General features: G+C 40.6%; 1 protein-coding gene across 7 annotated transcripts in view; it reads left to right on the top strand.

Moving 5' to 3' along the window:
- Positions 1 to 23,701, top strand: part of EFHC2 (EF-hand domain containing 2) — a 65,336-nt gene that overhangs the window by 27,908 nt on the left and 13,727 nt on the right. For all 7 annotated transcript variants that reach the window (XM_075098419.1, XM_075098442.1, XM_075098436.1 and 4 more), the window contains 6 exons: positions 1,193 to 1,303; positions 1,621 to 1,759; positions 9,602 to 9,767; positions 10,796 to 10,938; positions 16,044 to 16,240; positions 20,897 to 21,030. In XM_075098419.1, coding sequence (XP_074954520.1) covers positions 1,193 to 1,303; positions 1,621 to 1,759; positions 9,602 to 9,767; positions 10,796 to 10,938; positions 16,044 to 16,240; positions 20,897 to 21,030 — 890 coding nt within the window. The remainder of the gene's footprint in view (positions 1 to 1,192; positions 1,304 to 1,620; positions 1,760 to 9,601; positions 9,768 to 10,795; positions 10,939 to 16,043; positions 16,241 to 20,896; positions 21,031 to 23,701) is intronic.

The raw sequence follows: 23,701 nt of genomic DNA, 5'->3' as shown, positions 1-23,701 counted from the left end.
TTTGATCTATATGATTTGTGTTTGGAACCTTTGGAAAACTCCAGTTTCAGTACTCCGTAACTTCTATGTAGCAGATCTAGAGTCATTTCTTAAAATTGAGTTCCTAGATTTGGGACCTTATGGAAAGCTAGTTAAAATCAGTAGGGATCCATGAATAAGCTTTGTTGGGTATAAATCAGGTGCTTATTTGAGGAAGTTCCTCACAGAGAAATCTTCGAGGGGTTTGAGTCCTCTGTAACCTATTATGATTATAGAATTGACAAGCTGGATACGCTTCTGTATCGCTCCAGGCAACTCACTGGGGCATCTTTTCCCTCCTTTCCTTCTACTACTGGTAATCTATTTGTGATGCTATACATGTACATGAGATTTTATAGCAAAAACCTGATAGCAAAATACTGCTCTTTTCTCACCTCGTGCATCCTGTGTTCTGAAGTGCTGATTTAGCAGTGGTTCTATGCTAACAGACCCCTTCTACCACTGAAGTGCACGCTGCAAATTTGAGGGCTGGCTTCTTCCTCTGAATTCAGTGGAAATTTTGAGAAGGACAGCAGAGGACATCAGTCAAAATTTGGGGTGTCAGGGAAGGTGGTATGACGAAATAACCCACTTTGGTTACCCTGCATCAGCCGTTTGTTCATGGTTTAAAAAAAATGTAATTTGTTGGCATGTTAAGTTTGCTATTACTGGGAAAAATTACTACTGTAATTTTGAAACTTACAATAGAAACAAAAATACTGACATTTTTGCCAATAGAATCACGCTGACTTGAATCCCCTGTATTTGCACAGTGGTTAGCGCAGCAGGACGAAGCCTGAGTGGTTCTTTTGCATGTTTCCATAATTATTATCAATCAAAATAATAGCTTTTAGAGGAGATTTTGACAAGGATGTGCTACTTCGGGTGTGCTAACCTTTGCTTTCTGTTTGCTTCCAAGAAAAAGGAGACTTTACTCTTGGGTACACAGTAAGATTCTGAATGCTGCTTCTGGCATACATACTGGCTTTTGACATATACACTGGCTTTTAGGTTCAGTGGTGTAATCTTACCTTAGAATTTACTAAAAATTCTCCCAAGAAAATACTACGATAGCAGTCAGACTGTAAAAAAAACCCTGCTAGTTCTAAGGTAACTGGGTTCTCTTTCTTCACTGTTAACTGTATTTCTTAAGAGTTGGTTTCTTTTCTTGCAGTATGCTCCCACTGGCCTGTATCAGCCAGGCACAATCACCAGTCGCACTATTCTCAATGTGTTTGGAAAGTTAGTAGGAAACAGAGGCCGTTACATTCTGGACAATCGTAAGGTCAGATACTATTGAATGCCTCCAGCTGTTGAATGTCTTTATAGTGGATTTTGTGATTTCTGTAGTTGTTATCCTCTAGAACAGAGTTATTTATAAAATTGTGTTGCCACTGGAGAAAAGCTCAAATGAAAACTACTGAGATTTATTGTATGTAAATTCCATGTTTGTGAAAGTGAAGTAGCTTAGCATGGGGTGAAAAATACTTCCAAATGGACTATGGAGGTTATATTTTAAATCACACACACTAAATGACCTAGATTTTAAGAAAGGTTCTGGGATTTTGAGGTTTATAGAGCTGCTCTTCTCTCTTATATTAGACAGGAGCAGTGCATCAGGAATTTTACAGAGAAAGTGACCTGAAAATAGGGGCAGTAATTAATGTTTGGGGAAGGAAGGTAATACTCTGTGATTGTGATGAATTCACTAAAGAATATTACAGAACAAAATATGGAATCGGTAAGTAGTGATAATTGTCCTTTCCTTATAAGCATTTTTATACTTCTGAGTTTGACAGAGCTGTCTTCGAATTTTATTACTGACAAAACATGTTCATTAAAACCTTTAGCAATAACAATCTGTTGTAGGCTGTTAAACAGCAAAGCAGTAATTTTGCAGGTGATCCAGAAGGGCTTTCTTATGTGTTACTCCATTGAAAACTAACACATAATGTGCATGTTCTGTTCCTAACTGCCTCTATTTTAAAACTAGAATGACAAAGTAGTCATATGGATAGACTGCCAATTCTTCTTCTCTCCTTCCCCCTCCCATTCCAATAGCTGTGTTTGCAGTCAGAAAAATAATAAAGAGCATGTAGTGAGCAGGTAAGCAGAATGAGCTCAATTATTCCCCATTATACTATGTTTCATTTTATATGGATGTCAGAATCCTCACATAATAAGATTTTTCTGACACAACAGTAGTAGTCTATAACATTATTGGTTTTTACAATGCAGTTTTGTGTATTCTGGACCATTAGAGTATGTATCCTGTGAAGTTTCAGCACTGAATTCTGGAAACATTTAGCAACTATGTCCATAATGGAAAAGCATTTTGGAAACATATAACAATAGGGGCTTTCCTTTATGTATCTCTGAATTCCCTCAGTCAGACTTGCTAAGGTTTCCATTATGGACATCTTCCTGCAAAAACAACTTGGTTAATTTCTGGCAGTTTATTCATTCCATAAATATAGCTAAGTGTCTGACTGTTCAGAAGAATCCTGCTACGGCCTTTCTCTGACATTGTGAAACAAAATACCTGGGTAGACTGTTCCTTTCAGCTTGTGATCAGATAGAGTGTAGTGTTTGGATCAAAGCTTGTCTGCTGCATTGGGGGAATGAAACGATGTAGCGCTGCCATTACAACACTGAATTTCTTAATGGGCAAAGCATATCTTGTTATGACTTTTTAAATAATAGCTTGGCATGTCTGTACCAAAATAAATCTTTTCTTATACTAGGCAGTGTGTGAGGAAGCCATATTCGATAACCATAGTATTATCTTTAATAATAGTGAGTCTAACTCCAGAGAAGCAAAACAGGGGATTCTTCCCTGAGAATTTTTTCAGCCAAGACCGCTGCCACTGTTTGGCAGCAATATCCTCTGTTTGAGCAAAATATTCTGGAACAGTGAATGGGGATTTCTTACTCACAGCAGGCAATAAATGAAATGCAGCTGACCGTTCTGTATCAACCAAGCAATGCAACCAAGTGTTACACAAACAATGTTCCCTTCCTATAATGCTGGCTCAGTAGTTACTGGCTATGTCTCAGGATGTTAAACTTCGGTGCTTTGCAAGTTAGGAAGTTGCTGATGTGTAGAGTTCTAGAAAATTGGGACCACAGATGATCCTAGTCCATTGTTATTGTTCTGAGGCAGGATACTGTGTATGCACAGACTGTCACTAACTGATGTTTGTATAGTCTTTTGTCAGCATCCTCCAGCAGAGGAGATTTCTTTGCCTCCTGAGGTAACCTGTCCTAACCTCATAGTTAGAAATGCTCCTTAATAGCTACTCTGAAGCTGGTTTGAGTAAACTGAGTTCTGTCTTACTTTTGTTGGACACGGAGAACAACTGCTCAGTATCCTCTTTTCATAACAACCTCGTACATATTTGAACACTATTCCAATGCAGCATCTTACCAATCTCCGCCCCCCCCCGGGACATTTGCTGCCAGGGGAAACCTTTCAGTCATTCTCCATAGTCCATTCTTGTATAGCTATGATAATTTTTCTGGTTTTTCTCAGTGCTCTCTCCAGTTTGTCTACCCCCTTAACATAAGACACACAAAGATGTGCTCTAGCTGAGACCTTCAGGAATCTGGGAAGTGGTTTGCATGTCGCTTTAAGGATACGTGATGGCAGAGACTCTGGCTAACATGAAAAAATCATCCATCTTGATGCAGCCTGTCTTGTTCACAGAAAATATACACTTTCTTAGAGCTAAGAGATTCTCACAATTTGTTGGGAAATCCTTTCCTGTTTTCCCCATCAGGATTTTAAAAAAGTACATATGACTTTTTAGCTAGAAGGGGCTAAGTGTAGAATCAGGGTAGTTTTTGGCTTAGAAGCAGGTTTTGCGAGAGGAAGGGTTTAGGGTTCACCTTTCATTGTTAGTGAGTTACAAATTTTGTTTGTGTCTGGTGGACGTACAAGGTACTCTCAGTGGGCTCAGCCCCACAAAGTGCCCGGCATTCTGCTCCCATCCAATTAAACGCTGAAACGTGCTTAATTGCAGTTTGAGTCCAGGGAGACCATTTACTGGAGTAAGAGTAAGCAAGTGGATGAATGAGTTCTGACATCAAGCCACAGTGCTCAGCACCTCACGGCATCAATCCAGCTGTTTGTTGTTGTGTTTTCACATTACTCTCCTACAATTTATACTCTTCTGCCAAAGCCATTAAAGAGGCCGACATTTATTTTTGACTCTGCAGTTTCAGCATAAGTTGCTTGCCGAAGGAATTTGCCCTTTAGGAGAATTAAGGGCAGTTTAGACTTCCCTTGAAGTGCATGATTATATCTGATATATTTCCAATGTTGGTTTTGCCTGTTTTGCTCTTTATACTGTTTGTGAAAAGCAAAGGAGAGCTTTTCCATGGGTAAACAACAGCTAATGCCCTTCAATAGGAAGCTAATGACATTACTGTCATCTAGCAGTGCTATGAATGCAAGAGAAAATGCCTTAATGTGTGATATTATCTGTCCAGACTTGCTAGTGCAGCCTCAGAGAAGGAGAAAAATATTTTACAGCCGTGTAAGTGTTGTGGTCACCCAGCTGAAACGTGAAATACAGTGATGGGCAGTGGGAAGAAGCTGATACTCGTTCTTCTCTCTAAATACGGTATCTCAGCGCGGAGTGGAGTGTGAAGTGTAGAGTTGAGTATAAAGTGTTCTTTCTTAAAAAACAGATTGTTCCTGAAGGAACAAAACCAGTGAAATCTAGTTTCCCACTGATTTTTATTCAATGTCCCGACACCTCCCAAGCCTGTCTGTTACGCCTTTCCGCAGCACCCTGCGATCCCTCTCCTGTCCCAGCTCTCCTCGCCCTCCCACCCCCTCATTTCTCAGGCTCCCTCTCTGACCTGCTGCCTGGGCAGAGCTGCGTGCGGGGTGATCAGCTGGCCAGTATATGTGCACTTTTGGCCAGGCAGCTGCTGCTGGATAACAGCTGACTTCTTGCTTTTCCCTCAGTGGGGGCATTAGAGCCTGCTGCCAATTTTCAGTAGACTTGTCAGAGATCAGAGTCTCTCTGGCGTCTAACCTCTCTGCTACATGCAGTGAAAACTGAACAGAGGCTTCTAAATATACTTGTGCCTTTACTGATGCCTTTTTTTCTCAGGTAACTGGAATAATCATGAAGTAAGGCTCTGTAAAGGGAGATTTCCTTTGAATCAGAATAAACACTGTCATGTTTTAGCTGAATGGATGGTTCTGTGAGCCCTAGATTTTCTTTAATCCTGCATATAGAAGCTGTGAAGATGGCGGTATTGCCTTCTTATTTTCCTTCTTATGTAAATTGTGAAACAGACTCTCACAAAAAACAGTTCTCAGCTGTTTATTATACATCTCCTCTTATGTATAGAGAACATCATGTTAACAATGTTATCCCTCCAGGTTATCGCCACCTCTTATATTGTCCAAGGCTAGCGGGATTTCCCTCTCCTGTTCTTGTCTGTCTGTCCTCTTCCTCTGAAGGCAGAATTTCTTGTCTGCCTCCTATATACTGATACTCAGTATGTTTATCACTCTAATCCAAAATATTTATCCAAAATCCAGTATCTATCCAAAATCCACTTGACTTTTCCTTGAAATACAGTTTTATCTAACACATGATGGTTTTCCTACAGTTCTTTGACCGAGGGCAGAAGATAATCTTACAATGTATACCAAAATTTTACGAAGTATATTGAAACTGAAAGCAGACAAGTTCGTTCAAGCTGGTTAATGCTGCCTCTGTGGCAAAAAATTATTCTGGAAGAATTTAGTTTTTCTTTACTGAAAAGGCTGCTATCTTCAAATTGTTTATATGCTAAAGATGTGGCCGGGGCTGCTTTGTTTCTTGCTGTTCCCAGTGCTTGTTCAAAGGTCACTCAGGTTTTGATGTCATGAGAAAAATTTACTAGTGTGGGGTACCTGTTTGATATACTAGGTGAAATAAACCCCCTAGTGCCAGCCCATCTCCTGCTAGGCATCAGTTGATGCAGTCACAAAGGATGAATCTGTCCGTGGGGAAAATACCTGTGCTATTCTTTCTGGAAGCAGAAATTTGTAATCCCAGACTTTCAATTTACCCTCTACCCACTGTAAATTCACACTGAAAATGTTACAGCCTGGAAGAAGAGGGCATTGATTCCTTTTCCAGACTGGACAGAGGTAATTTTCTTAAGAAACAGTGATAACCCTGAGAGGAGTGCATTTGATGTGTGAGTGCAAGTTGTCTGTCTGATTCTACCATAATGGTGTGTGGCAGAGCAAAGATGAAATGAGTTTTTACCTTGGGTAAGGCTATTAGTCTACTGCACCTAGCTGTTTTTTCAAAAGTTGCAGAAATTAGTTTTTAACTAGTTCACAAGCTGTATTTTTCCACAGCAATGGAGAAATCCTGGAAACTGTAGGTGGCAAGAGGCTGGATGTTTGTGTTCAGCAAATCTGAATGAAGCAAGGTCCCATTTTACATCAGGGAAAGGTTGGGACCCAAAGCGCTGAACTTCTCTTTGGACTTTGTTTATCCCATGCTTGAGTTATGAGGGATTTAATGTACGCTCTGGGGCTAACTCAATATTCCTCGTACTCTGTGGTTCCGTTTTAGTTTATACAGATGATTTTCATCCATATGTGCTAACGTACATACAAAGGGGAACACTTCAGCGTTTCCTAATGAATGCCTTACGTGCGAGCGTTAACGTGCGCGGGCTGTGACCTGCATGTAAGCACACTGGCGCGTCTTCCGAGTTTGTCAGTTCAGCTGAGCGCCCTGCCTTCCCAAACTCTGTTGGCGGGAAGCGGGCTGCTCGCAGCCGTGCGCAGAGAAGGGGTTTGTTCCCGCTCAGATACGCTGTTACAAACCTCCGGACGCGGGGGGAGAAGATGTTAGCGCGGATTAACGTACCGCATAATTAAAAAAAACTAACGTCGAGGTTTATCAACAGCATCGAGGCGCTGATTTGGAAGAACCCGCGTTCCGGGCCCCCGGGCGTCCACGAGGTGGCGCTGTGGGAGCGCGGAAGGCGCGCGCCCGGGGCTCCCTCCCCTCCCCCCGCCCCGCAGGGGCCCGATCCTGCGGGACCCCCGGCTCTTTCCCGCCCGGCGAGCTCGGCCGTCCCCGCCGCGCCCCGGCACACCCCGGCTCCCTCCTTCAGGGCGCTGGAGTTTTCCTCTGTCCCCGTATGCCTCCATCCGCCTGCGCCGCGTTTCTCGCAACAAGAATTGCGCGCGCAGGTTACGTGACGTGGCACGCCAACGGCGTCTGCGGAGGCAGTTTTGTCACAAACGGTGTTTCGAAAACAATATTTCGGTGCATGTTTGCATGTGCTCTTTCATGGTGAAGATTGCTCTGAAATTTTCTGAATGGACTTTCTTTTGCGTATGGGCTTGGCCTTTGTACTTCTGAATCGCAGAAGGGACACGTGTAATTTTTACGGAGAAAAATGTTGGCATGGTTTGCAAAACCCCTTTTTGACTGATTCGGGTGAAGGCATTAGCTTTTCGAGTCAGACCATATTCTTCTAAGATAGTGGAGGCTGAAGAAGATTTCATTGTGTTTTCAAGTTAAAGAACAACTCTGACATCTGAATGCTTTCTGTATTTTTCAACTTCATACTGCTGTTAGGCAAGTCAGATTTTAAGAGAGTATGTTGCTTTGATCTTCTGATGTAGCCATGTTAAAACATTTTAATCACAAACTAATTCAGAAAATGTTCCAAGTGACAGCAGTTTTGTCATTCTCCTTTATTTGCACTGAAACCCATGCTACTAGTTTAGGTTATTAATCTCTCGTCAGTTCTGGGTAGAAAAGTTAAATTTTAAAGAAAAAACCTTTATTTCACGGATCCACTTTTATACGCTGGTCACTTACATCACTCTCTGCCCCCTGGGCTGTGGTCTGTGATCCATCTTCTTCCAGTTTGCCTCATGTGTCTGTGTTTCACTCACTAGCCCAGCCAGCTCTCCCTTCCTCAGGGCAGCATCTCCAGCCCACCAGGTGCGGAGGCGATGCCGCTCCACGCCGGCGGTGCTGCGCCAGTTGGCTCTGACCTTCTCATTGCATCTGTGTTGGTGCAGGAAGGGCTCTGCACGTTATAGGGGTGGCAAGCAGGGCTTGGTGCCACAGCAAAGGGGGCCAGCCACAGCCTGGGCTGCCCAAAAATCGAAGGAAGTGATTATCCCCCTCTGCTCAGTGCTCATTAGACCCCATCAAGGTACTGTGTCCCCTTTTGGGTCTGCCAGGACAGGAAAGACATGGACCAGTCAGGGTGAATTCAGGGGAGGCCCCAGGACAGTCAGGGCTGAGGAACACCCCAGGAGCAGGGCTTGCTCAACCCGGGAAGGGCCCCGAGCAGCTGCCTGCACCCACCCATCGGGCGGTTGCTGAGACCAGGCAGCCTGGCTCTTCACAGGGGTAAACGGTGGAAGGGCATGAGACAACATGCATAACTGAAAATAAGGCTCAGCATTGGGTATCAGGAAAAACTTTCCTCCCTGGGGCAGGCTGCCAGGGCAGGCTGTGCAGGCTCGTCCTGGGAGGTGTCAAGCCCCAAATGGACACAGCCCTGAGCAGCCTGGTCTGGCCTGGGGCTGACCCTCTCCTGAGCAGAAGACCACGCTAGAAACCTCCTGAGGTCCTGTCTAACCTGAATTGTCCTGTGTTCCTATGATTTATGCCTTCATTTGCCTCAGGTCTGCCCATTTACTTTCTCCCATATACAAATTAAGTTTTTCCTCTCACCTTTTCTGTTTTCCATTAACCTTATTTAACCAGCAGACTGTATTACTCTGTTGAAGTTTTTTGTGAACCCCAGTGGTAGCTGGAAGCTGCGGTGAAAGAGCAGTGCAAGGAAGCAACAAGGGGCCAAATGGTACAGCAAGATTTTCACCAAGAGAGGATAAGAAGGGACCACAGGGCAGCAGGGCTTTTGGGAGCAGCCCCTGTGGGAAGTGAGTGCAGGTCCCTGCCCAGGCATGTCTCTGCTGAATCAGGAGAGCTCCTGCTGTTGATCTGGGATAGTCAGGACCATTGATCACTGCGAGATAAGACTTGAGACTGGGGAAAATGAGGAAAAGCACAGCTTCTGAAACTCTGGATACAGTGCTATGTGGACTGAAGCTATTGGCTTCAATGTACCAAATTCTTCACGTATATGTATGATTTAAATAATGAATAAAATTTTATTCATTTATGTATTTATTTTCCTCTTGCAAAAGCAGAGGGCAGGAAACCCATAAGCCAAGTATCATGTTGTCTCAAAGGATAAAACTGAAAAATTAATTTAGAATTGTTAATTTATTATTTTATCCCATTTTGAAACTGTATTTGTCCTTTTGCCTGTGATTCTTAATGATATTTGTCAAACATTTTAAGATTATAGATGAAATCCTGAAACACTTGAAGAAATAATAATTTTGCTGTTGGCTTCTATGGAGTCTTCTTCTACCCTGTAACAGCAGGAGGGATCCTGCTTTGACTTTGATCAGTGCTCTGTTACAGAAATAGACTAAGAAGTATTCATAATGAAGTTTAAATTCTTAGTAGAATGGCTTCATCAGAACAGTAATAAATAAGTCTTGCTGTCTTTGTTGTAGAGGATTTCACCCCAGTTCAATATAAGGCTCCACCACCTCCAAAACCAGAAAAAACATTTCCTCCTTATACTGGATTTGGTTCCGAAGAGGATTCTCTGTGCTCCTGTATGGGTTTGCTTCCCAAGCCTCCCCAAAAAGATTTCAAGAAATTCATGGAGAAAGACAGGTATTTCAGTGAAAAATAATTCCAACTTTTTAAATTATGTCTTTTTTGTGAAGGAGATAAATGTTAAGCAGGGATGTACATTTTTCAGCAAAATATGCCTCGCGTTGGACTTTTAAGGGACAGGTGCATGTGAGGACTGGTTTACTGACGTGGTACTCCAATTTTCTCTGAACTCAGCAAAATTTCTCTTTTGAGAGGGCAAATATTGTGACCTTCCCATCCTCTGTCTCCTTCTCTTCTGCTGTCTTCAGTGGGAGTTTGATGAAAGTCTTAGTCCAGGAATTAGTCAGGAATCTTGTTAGCTTCAGCAGTCCAACACTGATTTGTTTTTCTGTTTGACTTTCTGGCATTTACTTTTTTTGTCTGCTGAATTTCATGCTGTCTGCTGTAGCAATATTAAAGCATTAACCCTTTACTTTCCATTATAAAATGGTTTGTCAGGCAGTGGTTGTTGAAGCCAAAGTAAAAAGCAAAGTCACATGCTAGACATTCACCTGTAGAACCTCCATAAAAGAAGAAAGCTTTTAGAAAAAGGCTTGGGAATGTATTGATAGTGCATATAGCGGTAATGTAAATAATTTAAAACACAATTACTCAACAAATATCCAACTAGTAAGATCATCTGGTGGGCCTCATTTTGTGGAGAAAATCCTGGTATATATTGCTATTCAGAATTTGATTTGAAAATATACATACCTAATTGTGTTTTTCCTTTATAAATTTTCTGGAAAAAAACTTGGAGCTTGATTTGCAACTGAATTTGAATACAAATTCATTCCAGACCTGTGGCAGAGAAGTAATTTTCCCCTGAAAATGATTCCTTTCTATCTGGCTGCCTCTAGCTGGTTCTGTTAATTTAAGCAGAAAATGTTTTTTGACAAAGTAGGGAATCTTATGCCATTTTTCTTCTTGGTCCAGGAGTAGCACAATTAATGTATGTTACAAAACTCAGGAGAATGCATCTCTTAGTGATGAAAACTTTTCTCAGACTCTGTTTTTGACTTCTTACCTCTTCTTTTGCGTTTTAGAAGTGGTATGGAAAGCAACATACTGCGCTTTCTTGCAAAACTTGTCACAGATAGTCCTATTGACAAGGATCGGAAATTCATTATTTCCTACTTCCTGAGTGATGACACCATTTCAGTTTTTGAACATATACAGCAAAACACAGGTAAGATGTAGTAATGTCTTGCAGTCAGTCCCAGTTACCCTGCTCATTTGATTAGACTTTACAGTAAATACTGTGGCCATACTCAGCACTAGCAGAAGCAGGGATGTGGGTTTTTAAATGCACTGGGAATTACATCAGCAGGTCTACTGCATTATCTTGCATAGCTGTGTGTCATAGTAATTTATAATCTTCATCACTCAGAGTAACGCTGTTCATTGTATGGCAGTACTTCACAATATCCTTTGGGAACTGGAAGTTTAACGCATTAGAACTTTTATTACATTTTAATTTGCAAATTTGGCCTCTAAACATTTGCTTTTGTTGTGGATAACATACAGGAATTGTATTGTAACTGATGATAAATAGGGACAGGAAATGTAAGACATCAAGAATGAGAGTAAATCCTCTGTTTTGCAAGATTGTCTTATGGTGTCATGAAACCTATATAGCACCCATTGTATAGAAGGAGCTCATGAAAGCAAAGCAGCTGTGAGATTTTTTTAACATACTTTATCATTAATCATGTAGTGTTGAGCATATAAAGACTGAAGATTGCCCTGTGCTAGCGTCTGTGTGCGTGCGTGTGTGCGTGTGTATAATACTGAACTGAATTTCAAGAGCCAGACTAGCCGTGTTTAAGTGACAAATGCTTTGTTGCTTCTCAGTTGCTTGATCACATTTATCCTATTGCTGGAGCATGGTCACCCAGTGTTGTCATGGTTAAATTCTTTTGACCACTGTGGTCTGTTGTAGGATGGCTCCTACTGAGGGTATGAAAGGTTTTGTGATTTTCAAGCGTCTTTTTATTTCTGTGGAGTGTCTTGCGCATGGATGGAAGGACACAGCACTGGGAAGGACATCAGGAATTCTTTCTGTAACTCAGAGAGATAGGGAAGCCTTGGCTAAGCATGACCCTGTTGGAGAAATTAGTGTATATTTGTGAAGCCCACAGAAAATCTGCAGCAACAGTTTCAGCGCAGTTAACATCCAGAAGTGCTCTGGCACCTCTCAACATGTGCAGTCAAAGGACTGATTCTTAAAAGCTGCTGTCAGCCTCTGATAAAAACATAGAAAGAAAAAAATTAGGAAATTGTATTCTCTCCAAGACAAGGGAAAAAGAGTAATTGAAGGTTTCCTTAGTTACCATGTTAGTCTCTTGTGGAACCTCGTGACTGGCTTTTTTCATACTACTTGAATTGCCCTATATCAGCTTCTTGGCACAGCATGCCTTAGTATGGTATTTCAGGTCCACCCTGCAATGGTGACCAGCTCACTGTGCTCAGTACTGACCTATTTAGTACTCCCAGCTCACTGCCTAGAGCAAAGGCTGTCCTAGGGAGGACTGTTCACTGCCCCTTTGGTTCAGGCTCTGGTGCCAGCAGTTGACTTTCTGAGGTCCAGTTATTCAGCTTACAGTTAAGGATGAAGTACTCTTGCGACCCTACACTTAAGCCTTTACTGAAAATGATTTCTGATGTTAATACTTTTCAGACCTATGATGAACTTTGATAAACAATGAAGGTGTGGTGAATAGCTAGACTTCCATATTCCTAGAGAACTCTTTCTGTGCCAGTGGTGCTACTAAGTCATTCTGAGTGCCCTGCACGTGAGTAGGTTTTTGGGAAGGCCTGAAGCTTTTCAATGCAAAGAACTTCTAAAGGCATCTCTGCTTGTATGCAACAAATTATGAACGCATAAATGAACCTCACCCCTAACTAAAATACAAGCAATTCTCTGAGAAATGTTTTGAAAATGTGTAGAGTACCTGCCTAGGCTTCAGTGAGCATTCCCAGTTAGCCCTGCTGCACTGCAACATCAAGATTTGGCACTGCTTATGGCAGCGTTGTCCTGTCATCATTATTTTACTAGCTTCCTGCCATCCAGTGGCCTGTAATTTATGCACCTTCTTCTATTACAGCTAAAGACACATAGCCTTATGTATATATTATGTAATGCTGCTGTAAGGCTCAAGAGCAGCTCAGTTCTCCACTAGTGAGTGACATGTTTAATTGGCATTCTTTATATCCAGCACATAAAGGATGCTAAGGGTACATCTGCACTGTTAAGTTAAACAAATCCAGGGAACAGTTTGAATCTTGGACCTCAATAATATGTATTGCCTGTTCGGTCACTCCTGGTTCTCCTTTGCACCATTCCGACTAGACAAGGCCCTGAGAGCCTGGGTCCCCTCCTAGAGGGTGCTTAACTCCAGAAAACTCTCCTGCAAGGCAGTAAGGACAAAGCTGCACCGGGTTTGGCTTGCTTCACTCTTATCAGACGTCTAACACTATCGCAGGCAGTTTTGCACACTGAAAAATTCAGGTCCTTCTGCCACACCCAGGGGCTGCAATAAATACCCCCAGTTTCATGTGGTGAAACACCACTCTGTTGGACTGCAGCACAGCCCTCACATATCTTCAAACAGTTTGAACACACAAAAATAATAGTTGTGTCTTAAGACGCCAGATTTATCACACAGCACCCAGAGCAGAGCCAGAGCCACACACTGTGCAGTGCAGATGTGGTCAATTGGTCAGGGTCTCAACAACAGGGGTGCCAGGCCAGAGGTTGCTTCCTGGCTTCCTTTTATTTTGGAATGAGAATATATGCTGGGATTGCAGCTGGGAGCCCACTGAACATTGCTAGTCAAACAAAATGTGAAACAATAAATGGGCAAGTTTGCATACCAACAATAACAAATGCTTTAAGACAAGTATGAAAGGCAAGCATCTGTAAATGGGGTTTTAACTTCCCTGGGATGTTTACGTGGATAGAGTAGCTGCCTTTCAGGGGTGGTAGAAAGGTGAAGTGGAAGGATGTGGCTAAGAACTGGCCATTGGAGAGTTTAGTGAGAACAGCCCTGAAGAGGCAGGATAAGAAGTGTGTGTGTTGGTGGGGAGGTAGAGCAGCAGTTGGAAAGAGGCCTGGGACTACAGAAGTTTCTTTGTTCCCACCTTCCTTCTTTTCTTTCTTCTCCCTTTCTCTTCTCCCTCTCTCTCCCCCCCTCCCTCATTTTAGTCATGTCTGAAGGAAAAGTGAAAAGTTTCTCGGAGGTTAAGAATGAGAAGGCTTTGCAGAGGTCAATTAAGAACAGGTAGGAAAAAAGAGTAAGGCATGAGAAATGGGAGTGAGAACATTTGTGTGTGAGAAGGAAAAATGTTGAAGAGGATGGGGTGGGAGAAGAGTAAGTCTGAGCACATCTTACAGAGCGGACGAGTTAAAACAGTAATTGACTCCCAAAATAACAACTTGACCATCCTTTTGTGTGCAGATTCGAAGGGCTATTTTCAGCTTTTTATTTGCATGAATTGATACAAATTGGCAGGTAAAAATATTTCTCAGTACTAAGATAGAAGTAATAGGTTGCTCTTACTTTTCTCAGTCCAGCAACCTGAAGGTTGCAGAGAAGTACATCACACCATTAGTAACACTGTGAAACTGTATCTGAAATGCACAGGGCTGGACATATTGAAGCACTTGTTGAGACGGGGGTCAAAGCATGAGAACTTTGGCTCCCCATGCAGAAGATCACAACCCCTTTTTTACTCGGTGTAAGACCAAGCCAACAGCTGTACAAACACCTGCAAAGTCTGATCTGATCTTAATGGAAGAGGGTCTTTGGTTGTGGTGTTTATTTTGTGCTTTGAGCCTGGCTCTTGTAGATTTGCATCAAATGTTCTCATCAGGTTTCATTGTAGAATCTCTAACCTAATGAGATATTTTTGGTTGTTTTCCTTTATACCTCTTGAAATGTACTAACCCGTAACATTTTAAAAACAATTATGGGACAGAGGTATTAAGGTAAGTTTCCAATCCAAGCATACAATTTCAGGGAAATAGAGAGATGAGAGTGAAGTTCCAATCTTACAGAGACCAGTTCTGTTTAAATATTACGAACATTTGCCAGGATTATATAACCTAAAATTTCATATTTGTTTTAATAGCTAGGTGAGAATGAATGTATTAAGATTAGAGTTACATTAGTGATTTGAATTGTTTTTTGTTTCAGGCTAGATCTGACCATTACCGTAGTGTATTTTTTGTCTTTTGCTTTTATGGTGCTAGTAAAGCAATTAAGACAGACATCTGATCCAAACTCTGGTTTAATAACTAGTTTGTGTTTCACATTCATTTATAATTTTGACTATAAAAGGCATTTTATTACACTGTTCATCAGCCTTTTATTGGACTTGCATCACTACCTAATATGTAAGACATCATTAAACGTTACTAAAGTATGCTTTTTGGCTCTTGGCTTGGAAGCTCACATATAAACAGGAAATGAACCTCAGGCTCTCCAGAGCTGTTGTAGGGCCCATATCCTGATGAAACTGAACATGTGACTGTTTTCTAGAAAGCGTGGTACATGCAATGCAATCTTGTGGTGCACCAGAAGATACTACTGGAAAGTGAAATGTTCCTTTTAGCATCTTACATACCCTTGAGTACTGCGTGCAGTTTCCAGTGGCACAAATAAAACCATTATAATGTGAAAATAAAAGATGTGACATACCCAGCTCACAAAGGAAATTCGCAATTAAATTGCACTGGGAGAACGGTATGTGGAAGATAGTGTCATGTCACTCCTACTTTTTTTTACATTCAAAAGCACTTAAAAACAAGTTAGAATTACAGCGCACCAGAATTCATGATCTTTGTAGGACTGTGCTATCCTAAGTTGTGATTTTTTTTTTCTTTTTGCTTTAACAGTTCAAGGATAATTGCCTGCATCTTACATTTTGCATCTTAACGTTTCTCAAGGGTCAGTCCCAAGGCTGGTGACAGGGTTGTGGGAACGATTTGAAGAGGCACGTTGCTGTCTCATTTTAGAGAAAAGAAAAAAAGGGAAGGTGTTTGGCAGGCGTTCAAATGAGACATGTCACAGAACTTGCACAATGTAACTGTTGCTGTGGACACTGGCAAAGACAGTTCTTTTAGCAATGAGAGAGAGCGGGAGGGTATATTATGAGACCAGAAACTCAAGGACAAAAAGTAATATTTAAATACAAACCAGCTGGTTTGGGGTGTCTTTTGGGTTTTCTTTTGTGTGCTTTTTTTCCCCCAAGTAAAGCCACAATTAATTATTTACAATTCTGTTCCCATAGGGATACTTGGTGGGAAGTTCTTGGAAAGAGGTCGCATTAAGAAGCCTGGGCAGCAGCTCTTTAAGAGTGAGCCATCTGAATACTTCAAGGCTCAGAATCTGTTTGTTGGAGCCAGAGTTTGTTTCTATGGTCACAACTTTCTTTTGGTGGATGCTGATGAGTACACGTTCAACTATATGGAGAAGCATGCAAATGAGGTGAAGCAGACTCTTGTTACTTTCTATTATCTTTAAGGACTGTACCTTATCTGTATATTTTTTCAGAATTATTTATACCTAGTTTCTTTACCCAAAGTTCACAGCCCAGTGCTCTCTGTCTAGCGGTGGATTTAGAAGACATTAGCTAGGGATTGCATGCAAGCCTGGCCAGTCTTTGTCATCCATTCCCCTTCTACTTTATCAGCGCCCACTCTTATTGTATTAGGGGCTGTTAGAAGGTACATCCCTGCCTATTCCTTCTTGAGACTGTTTATGGACCTCTTGTCCCTGAACTGGTCTAACCCTCGTTGAACCTACAGATACTGTCTGCTTCCGCAGCTTTCTGTGGCAGCAGGTTGAAAAGTTCACAGCCTACTATTTAAAAAAATATATGATAAAAGAAGTAAGTGTCTTTTATCTGTTTTAAACCAACCTCCCACTAGTTTCAATGCTAGTTCTAATGTTCTGGGGCTTGGTGAAAATCCCCATTCACCTTATGCACCACCTTCATAATTTTGTAAATCTCAGACATTCTTCCTCCTGAGCCTAATCCTATCCAGTTAAGAGTCTTATCCTTTTTAGTCTGTCCTTGCAAGGCCACTGTGAGATGTGGAGACTGGAACAGTGCGCAGTACTCAAGATGTGGGCACATCCAATTTAGAGTCTTACCGATGAGGCTATTTTATTCCCTGATTTGATTTTTTCGGTGCATACGTATTTATTATAGAATCAAAGAACCATAGAATGCCCTGAGTTGGAAGGGACCCGCAAGGATTATCGAGTCCAACTCCTGTCCCTGCACAGGAGTACCCCAAAATTCACACCATATGTCTGAGGGCATTGTACAATCTGCCAAAACGTTTCCTTGTAATATTAGAAATTCATATCACATATTCAAGCTTACAGTTTGTACTAAGTTTCACTATCTTTTGGTGTTGTCTTCAGAGGGGACAACAAGAATAAATAGAGAGCTGGGGTGCCTCTGCTGATGTATACTTTATACTACCAGTCATTACAGAAATGGCTGGTAAAGAAGCCCTCATTCCCCAAAGCCAGAAACATATCCAAGAGGAGGAAATTGATTGTCCTATAGCAATTGTCACAGAGGTCAAAAAAGAAAGGATACAGGGATGGAGAACCACAGAAGAGTCACAGAGCATTTTGTGGGATTTTATATTGGTTTGGTAAGAAATGTAGATTACTTTTTTTTTTTTTACAAGGAAGTTTGTGCTGCAATATTTGAATAAATGTATGCAGGTATATTTGGAAATTCCTGTTATGTGCAGCTCTGACTCAGTCACTCTGAGATGCATCTTGAGAATTCATCAGCTCAGGAACCAAGGCATTTCTGCATCCCAGTCCCTCTTCTGGCTTGTTGCTTTGTCACAGTGTGATCCTGAACATCAGCCTTTGGACTGGGCTGTGCTGTGAGGACTTTGGGGTAGTGCCTATGCTTCATAGCTCATGGTGGGGCAGCAGCATGACTTGTGCACTCAGCGGACCTTTTCCAGAGCTGGCCTTTTGCATAGGCTTGTTGAGAGTACCCCTGGGGACAGTATCCAGAAGGGTTTATCAAGCTACGATCCCCTGCCTGTTTGTCCAGACCTTCTGTGGATGGAGAAGGGAGAAGGTTCTTAGTGCAAGTTTTAATTGTTCTCTGTCTGCTGGCTCACCAAAGTAAGTCAACCTGCAGGACTCCCAAGACATCAGTATGCCTAGCGCAGTCTTGGGGACTGTGAGTCTTGAGGCAGAGGTAGATGCAGCCTGACCCTGGGCTGCCTTTGGGCCACACGTGCTGGGCCACGTTCTCACTCAAACGAAAACAGCAGAACAGTGTGATTTCTTTGTAAGTTAACGTGGAGTTAGCACCACCTGCCTTCCCCTGGAATAATGAGAAAGGTCTGCAAAATGCATGTTGATGTAAAATGCTACAACTGCTAAGTGCTTTAAGCAGTAAAATGCAAAGCTATATACATTATGTTTTCTTACTGCTGGACTGTTTCTCCTCCTAGGAGAATCAAAGCCAAAGCTGTTCTCCAAAATGCAGAGTGCATCATTAGACTGTAAATGTTCTTTGGAGCTTCTGTTTGCATTGATTATCTTGGATCAAGCAGATGAGGTCTTAGTTTTCCAGACTGAATGATTGTATATTATCAAAATAAAATCTGCAAAATGGGAAGAAGCAACACTAAAAATACTTCTTTAAAGTGAACTTTGAAATGTTCTTTGTACAGTTAAGATTTTAAAACAGCTGGTAGAAAAAAAAGGTTTACTCTCCCAGTGGTAGATGCTTTATTCACATCCTTTGAATAGAGCTCTAGAAGTAAGGGCACACCTTGTTTGCCTCAGTTTGTCAGGGAATTGCATACTCAAATCACAAGAACTTCAGCAATTATTAGAGAAGAGCAGAGCTGGAAGATTGTTTGAAGAAAGGGAAACAATTTTAAGATGACTATTTGTCAGCTATTTCTAAAGTTAGAAAATAAATAATTTTCCGCCTGAATAGACAGAGGTTTTCTTTCAGCAGAACACATCAGTATGTTTTCTGAAAGCTGGTGAAAGAATTCCAGATGGAATGTTTTTATTCTTGATTTTTGACCACATTTCTATAGGCATATGTTGGTTTAGATGAAATTTTGATTGGTAATCGTAGTGCAGGTGGGAATTGATTTTGCTATCAATTGAAACATTTGTTTGACACCATATAAGATATTTCAAGATTTCGAAATATCTGTTTCAAAATTGTATTTATTGTATTGTTAAGTTATGGGGAAAGAAGAATCACTGAGACTTGTTATTTTGATTTCCACCTGTACTGAAAGTAACTTTAAGGTTCTAATTCTCAAAACTTTTCAGCACTTTTAGTTTCTTTTCCAATTTGAGGAAAAAAGATGTATTCAGAAAGCGTAAATTTGCTTGCAAAGCACATATATGTGTTGTGGCCAGTCCTACTGGTATTGTCAGGTTTGAGGAGGAGTCTCAAACAAGGCATCACTGTGTCTCCTTAGAAATTAGTTCATAATCTCTGAAACAGTCTCAATTGTCCAAACATTGTAGTCTTCTGCAGCACAAACATGGAGATTGATTTTATTTCCAGTGAATTAAACATAATAACCTCTGACTTAAGCAAGGCAATCAAACAAAACTAGATTGTGACTGCTAGCGTTTCAGCAATTACATGAGGAGGGGGGGAGTCAGGTAAAGATTTATTGCCATGCTGCTCAGATGCTCAGTGTCTGTGTAGGTGTTTGGAATATGTAGTTTAGAAAAAAAGATGTAAAATAACTGCTTTAATAAGGTAGAGAGGGAAGTTTTTTAAATAGACAGAACACTTTGTCCATCTTTAAATATTCTGCAGATTGATTCCTTCTGCCCCGTCTTTTCTCAATCTCTGTTCCTTGCTTTTTCAGCAAAAAGCTGTGTGTTTACGGCCCAGACAAGAAGAGCTTGGGAAGGGGATTGAAAAAGTTGCTGTCTCTCAAATGTTTTGTTTGCTGGTCCAGCTGCTCCACACCACTGCCTTGCATGGCGTTGCATGCCAGGGTTGTACCTGGAGCAGTTTTGGCATATGCAGCAGCTGTTTTCTCTAAATCTGAGCATGTTACCTGCAACCACTCATGTATTTATTAAACTTGGATCACTTTATACTGTTCTGGCAGTGTCACAGAGACTTTAAATAGCCTTTTCTAGAAACCTTTGAACTGATACAATGCTGTAGACAGACTTCAGCATAATTGAGAGTGAGGCCCAATCTCTATTGTGATTAGGTCCTTAATACCAGTCATACCAAATTTCAAATAATTGCTAGTTAAAACAACATTGCTTACTGGAAGAAATGGGAGAAAACTATTTTTGGACAGTTTATTGTGCTTTGTAAATTAGGTAGAGCATGTCAGATGTAAGGGCATATCAGATACTCTTGCTTGGACTCAACCCCTATTTCATGACTAAATACATAAATGTTTTGTTCAAAATGAGTAGAGCGAATAAATCTTTGGTAGAGCCCTAACACAACAATCTGAATATAGGGTGGAAGCTTAAGTGCTCCAGTTCATCTAAATTTCGTTTTATTTTAATGGCCTATATTTAGAAGAAATAAGCATTCTTCTTACATGACAGGAAAAAATGGTTCCTAACAAATTTCTAAGCTGATAATTCTGATCATGTAAAACAGCATACTCAGTCTAATATGAACGAGCATATCTGTTCAACAGTTCACCAGAGCCAACGGTGAAAAGATTAGTTTTAAAATGGTGAATTTTATTAATCAAGAATTAAGTGAGGTGTACCAACATCAAATGAGGACTGAGTTATTAGAACCGTACTTTAAATATTTCTGCTTCTGCTTTAACAATTCAGTTTGAAGCAAAAGTGGATGTCCTTTTATGTAGCTGGAATAAGCTTTCTGAGAGCGCATGATCTGATGATTTTTGTTTAATTTTTATATTCTCAGTAGGAGGCAATTTTTTTCAGTAGCAAGCTTCCCTCCAAACTTAACATAGTGCTGATTTATGCATTTGAAGTGAGACAATGAAGAAACTAATAATACTTAACAGTTCAACATTGTCCAGCATCCTGACAGCTCTTGCTGGTACATGCATGGCTGCTCGCATAGTGCCTTTCTTCTTAATCTATGTCTTGCTTTCCTTTGTTAAGTTCTCTGTGGCTGATATTGGTGTCATCCTCAAGAAACTGAAATACATAGCTGAACCTCGTTCCCGAGAAATCAGACAGATGTTTGCAGCCGCTGACCCTGAGCATACCAATGTGATTGAGTATGACCCTTTCAGGTAAGACAGTGGATTTTGTTTTTTAATATTTAATGAAAGCACGTTCCCCAAAAATGCGTAGAGCATGACTGTTTCTTGATGCTTTCTGCATGTGCTAGCTGACAAATGGGATACATTTGTTTTGCATTTACTTGGAAACTGTATGTGAAAAAGAAAGTGAATCCATGCCCCAGAAAAAAAGAGAAATGCATTAGTTTCAAGTAAGCTGAAAAGCACAACTAAAATCTGCCTGCTTTTGGTGGAGCTGCCACAAGGTGTTGTGAAGAAGGGCAAGTCAGCAGTAATATATATGCTGAAGGATAAAGAAAAGCCTATCCTGAGAGAGTCAAACAAATTAGTTAGTAGTTTTGAAATTCAAGAAGGAATGTTTGAGTTGGCCTCCTGAAAATGATGTTATTTGGGTTTTGAATCATTGATAGAGTCTTGCAGTACCACAGCGTACTGAAGTTATAGGATGCAGGGATAAGCATCTTCAAAAATGACTGGAAAGCAGTAGTGAGAGCAATGATTAATGCTTGGATAGTAATTTCAGCAGAGATAGGGTGAGTAGATACCTGGAATTTATCCAGATATGGCAATGGGCAAATGTATAGATACTTGAAAGAGGAAATCATGTTCAAATGCAAGCTGATTTCAGTTTGTCCACAGCCAGAATGCTTAGGCATATGAACTGTGTTGGGTACTTGGGAAGTTAATGATGGGGAACAGAGGAGGAGATTTTACTTAGAAGCATTTTGGTTTTCACAGTGGTAATGTACTATATATTTAGGAAATGTCATAGTAACTGAAGCATATAAGTAGATGTATATTGTGTGGAATGTCATCCCTATAGGAATGTTAACTAAGGCAGCAATCGCTTCTGAAATATCTCAGAAGATACATAGATCAGCAGAAGGTTCTTCCAGCAATTCAAAGTGAAAGTAGTGAGAAATGAAAACAAGCTGGTATCCAGAAATAAAAAAGAAGTGATTAAAAGGTAGGATTCAGACTAAGAGAGGCCACAGCTACTGGCAGTTTTTGGTAAAAATATTTCTAGACTCAGATGTTTTACTCAACAGAAGCAAGAATCTGAATTGTTAACTACATTAAGAAGGACAATGTTATTAGAATACGACATGGAGAGAAAACTGAAAGTTAATGTACATCTGGAGAAACTTGTAGCACTTGGAAAAGGGTTTTGAGTTGTATACACAAGAACTTTTTAAAATCAAATAATTGCAGTTTTGGTTCAAACTATGAAATAATCATCTGCAAAACTTTGTCTTCTTATATGCACCAAGAGTACATCAGTGTTTGGAACATGTGCATGACGAAATTGGTCGAGCACATTTTTAGAAGGGATGATTGCACTTTTAAACAGCAGGGAAAGATTTTTATCAAGAAGAGGCTCAGTTCACTGTAAATTTAATCACAGCCATACTCTATGCAGCTGTGAACTGCCCAGCTGTTTAATTTAGGCTAGTGCTTTTCTGTGGCATGGACTAAGATGTGTCTAGTTATATGGTATTGAGGCACTTGGTTTCAGCAACAAAAATGCAGTAGCCCTCTCCATGAGTAAGAGAGAAAGCAGGGGAATCCATGTAGTACTGTTTTTTTGGCCTTGGTGCTCAACTGGCCCTGTCTGAACACCTACTAATGGTCTACATCTCTCCTGCGGTGGGATCACAAGAGGTCTAACAGGAAACATTTACACTGCCAGAGGAAGAATTTGCCTCTAAGGAAAATTTAACTTTTGTGCTTTATAGTGATAGTAGATTTTGTTTCTGTTAATTCATATTATATCCAGAAATCTAAAGGCTCTCTTCTTTTTATTTTTCACGTATCTTATTTTAGAATGAATTAAACATTTTTCATGATGAAGATGAGAGCGCTTCTTTTCATCTATGAAAAGTCAAAGATATTTGTCTGTGAATAGAATAGATATTTTTCTTTCAGTGTTGTATTTTCTTGTGTACATCACTGTTTATTTTTAATCTGTCGTGGCATTTCATGACTATTAAGTAACTACAAATCATATTTTTAGTACAGGCAATTATCTGTGTGACAGCTTCAACCAGAATGATAATCCTCTTTTCTTATCTTAAATACAGCTAAAGCTTTACTGTGCTCTGAATTGGGCTGTTCATATTTCTTCCTTTCTACCTGTGTATTTTTATATGAGCTGCATTTAAAAATACACCTATAAATACGATGTAGGTGAAGCAGAATTATAATGATAAAATTTACTTTAACTACTTTCAGAACTACAGCACGTCATCCAGGAAATAAATACATCGCATGCACTGAAGCTACCCCCTAAGCTGTTGTTAAAACTATTGAAAGCTTTGTTAAAAAGAGAAGAAAAAAATAACTAAAACTTAGATGCCCATGCATCACATGGTCCTTCCAGACTGCTTTTTCTCATAAGCTGCTGGCAAGACTGTTCCATTTTAGAGACAAAGAACCATGTGGGTTTAACAAAGATGCCTATCTTCAATCCAGCTTGAGAAACAGCTCTCTTAACAGTTTATTATTATGTCTTCTTTCTCTACCAAACTCAGATTGCAATCTGTCCTATTCTTCTAGAACAAAAAAAAGTAAAACAAAAGATAACTACGCTGTTGGTACAATTGTTGCAGCTTGTTTCTATTTGTCAGGAAGAGTTTAGATCTAATTCTGTTTGTGAATCTTG

This window comes from Phalacrocorax aristotelis, chromosome 1 (assembly GCF_949628215.1).
Source record: "Phalacrocorax aristotelis chromosome 1, bGulAri2.1, whole genome shotgun sequence".
Lineage (NCBI taxonomy): Eukaryota > Metazoa > Chordata > Aves > Suliformes > Phalacrocoracidae > Phalacrocorax > Phalacrocorax aristotelis.
This window is presented reverse-complemented; position numbering and strand designations above follow the sequence as displayed.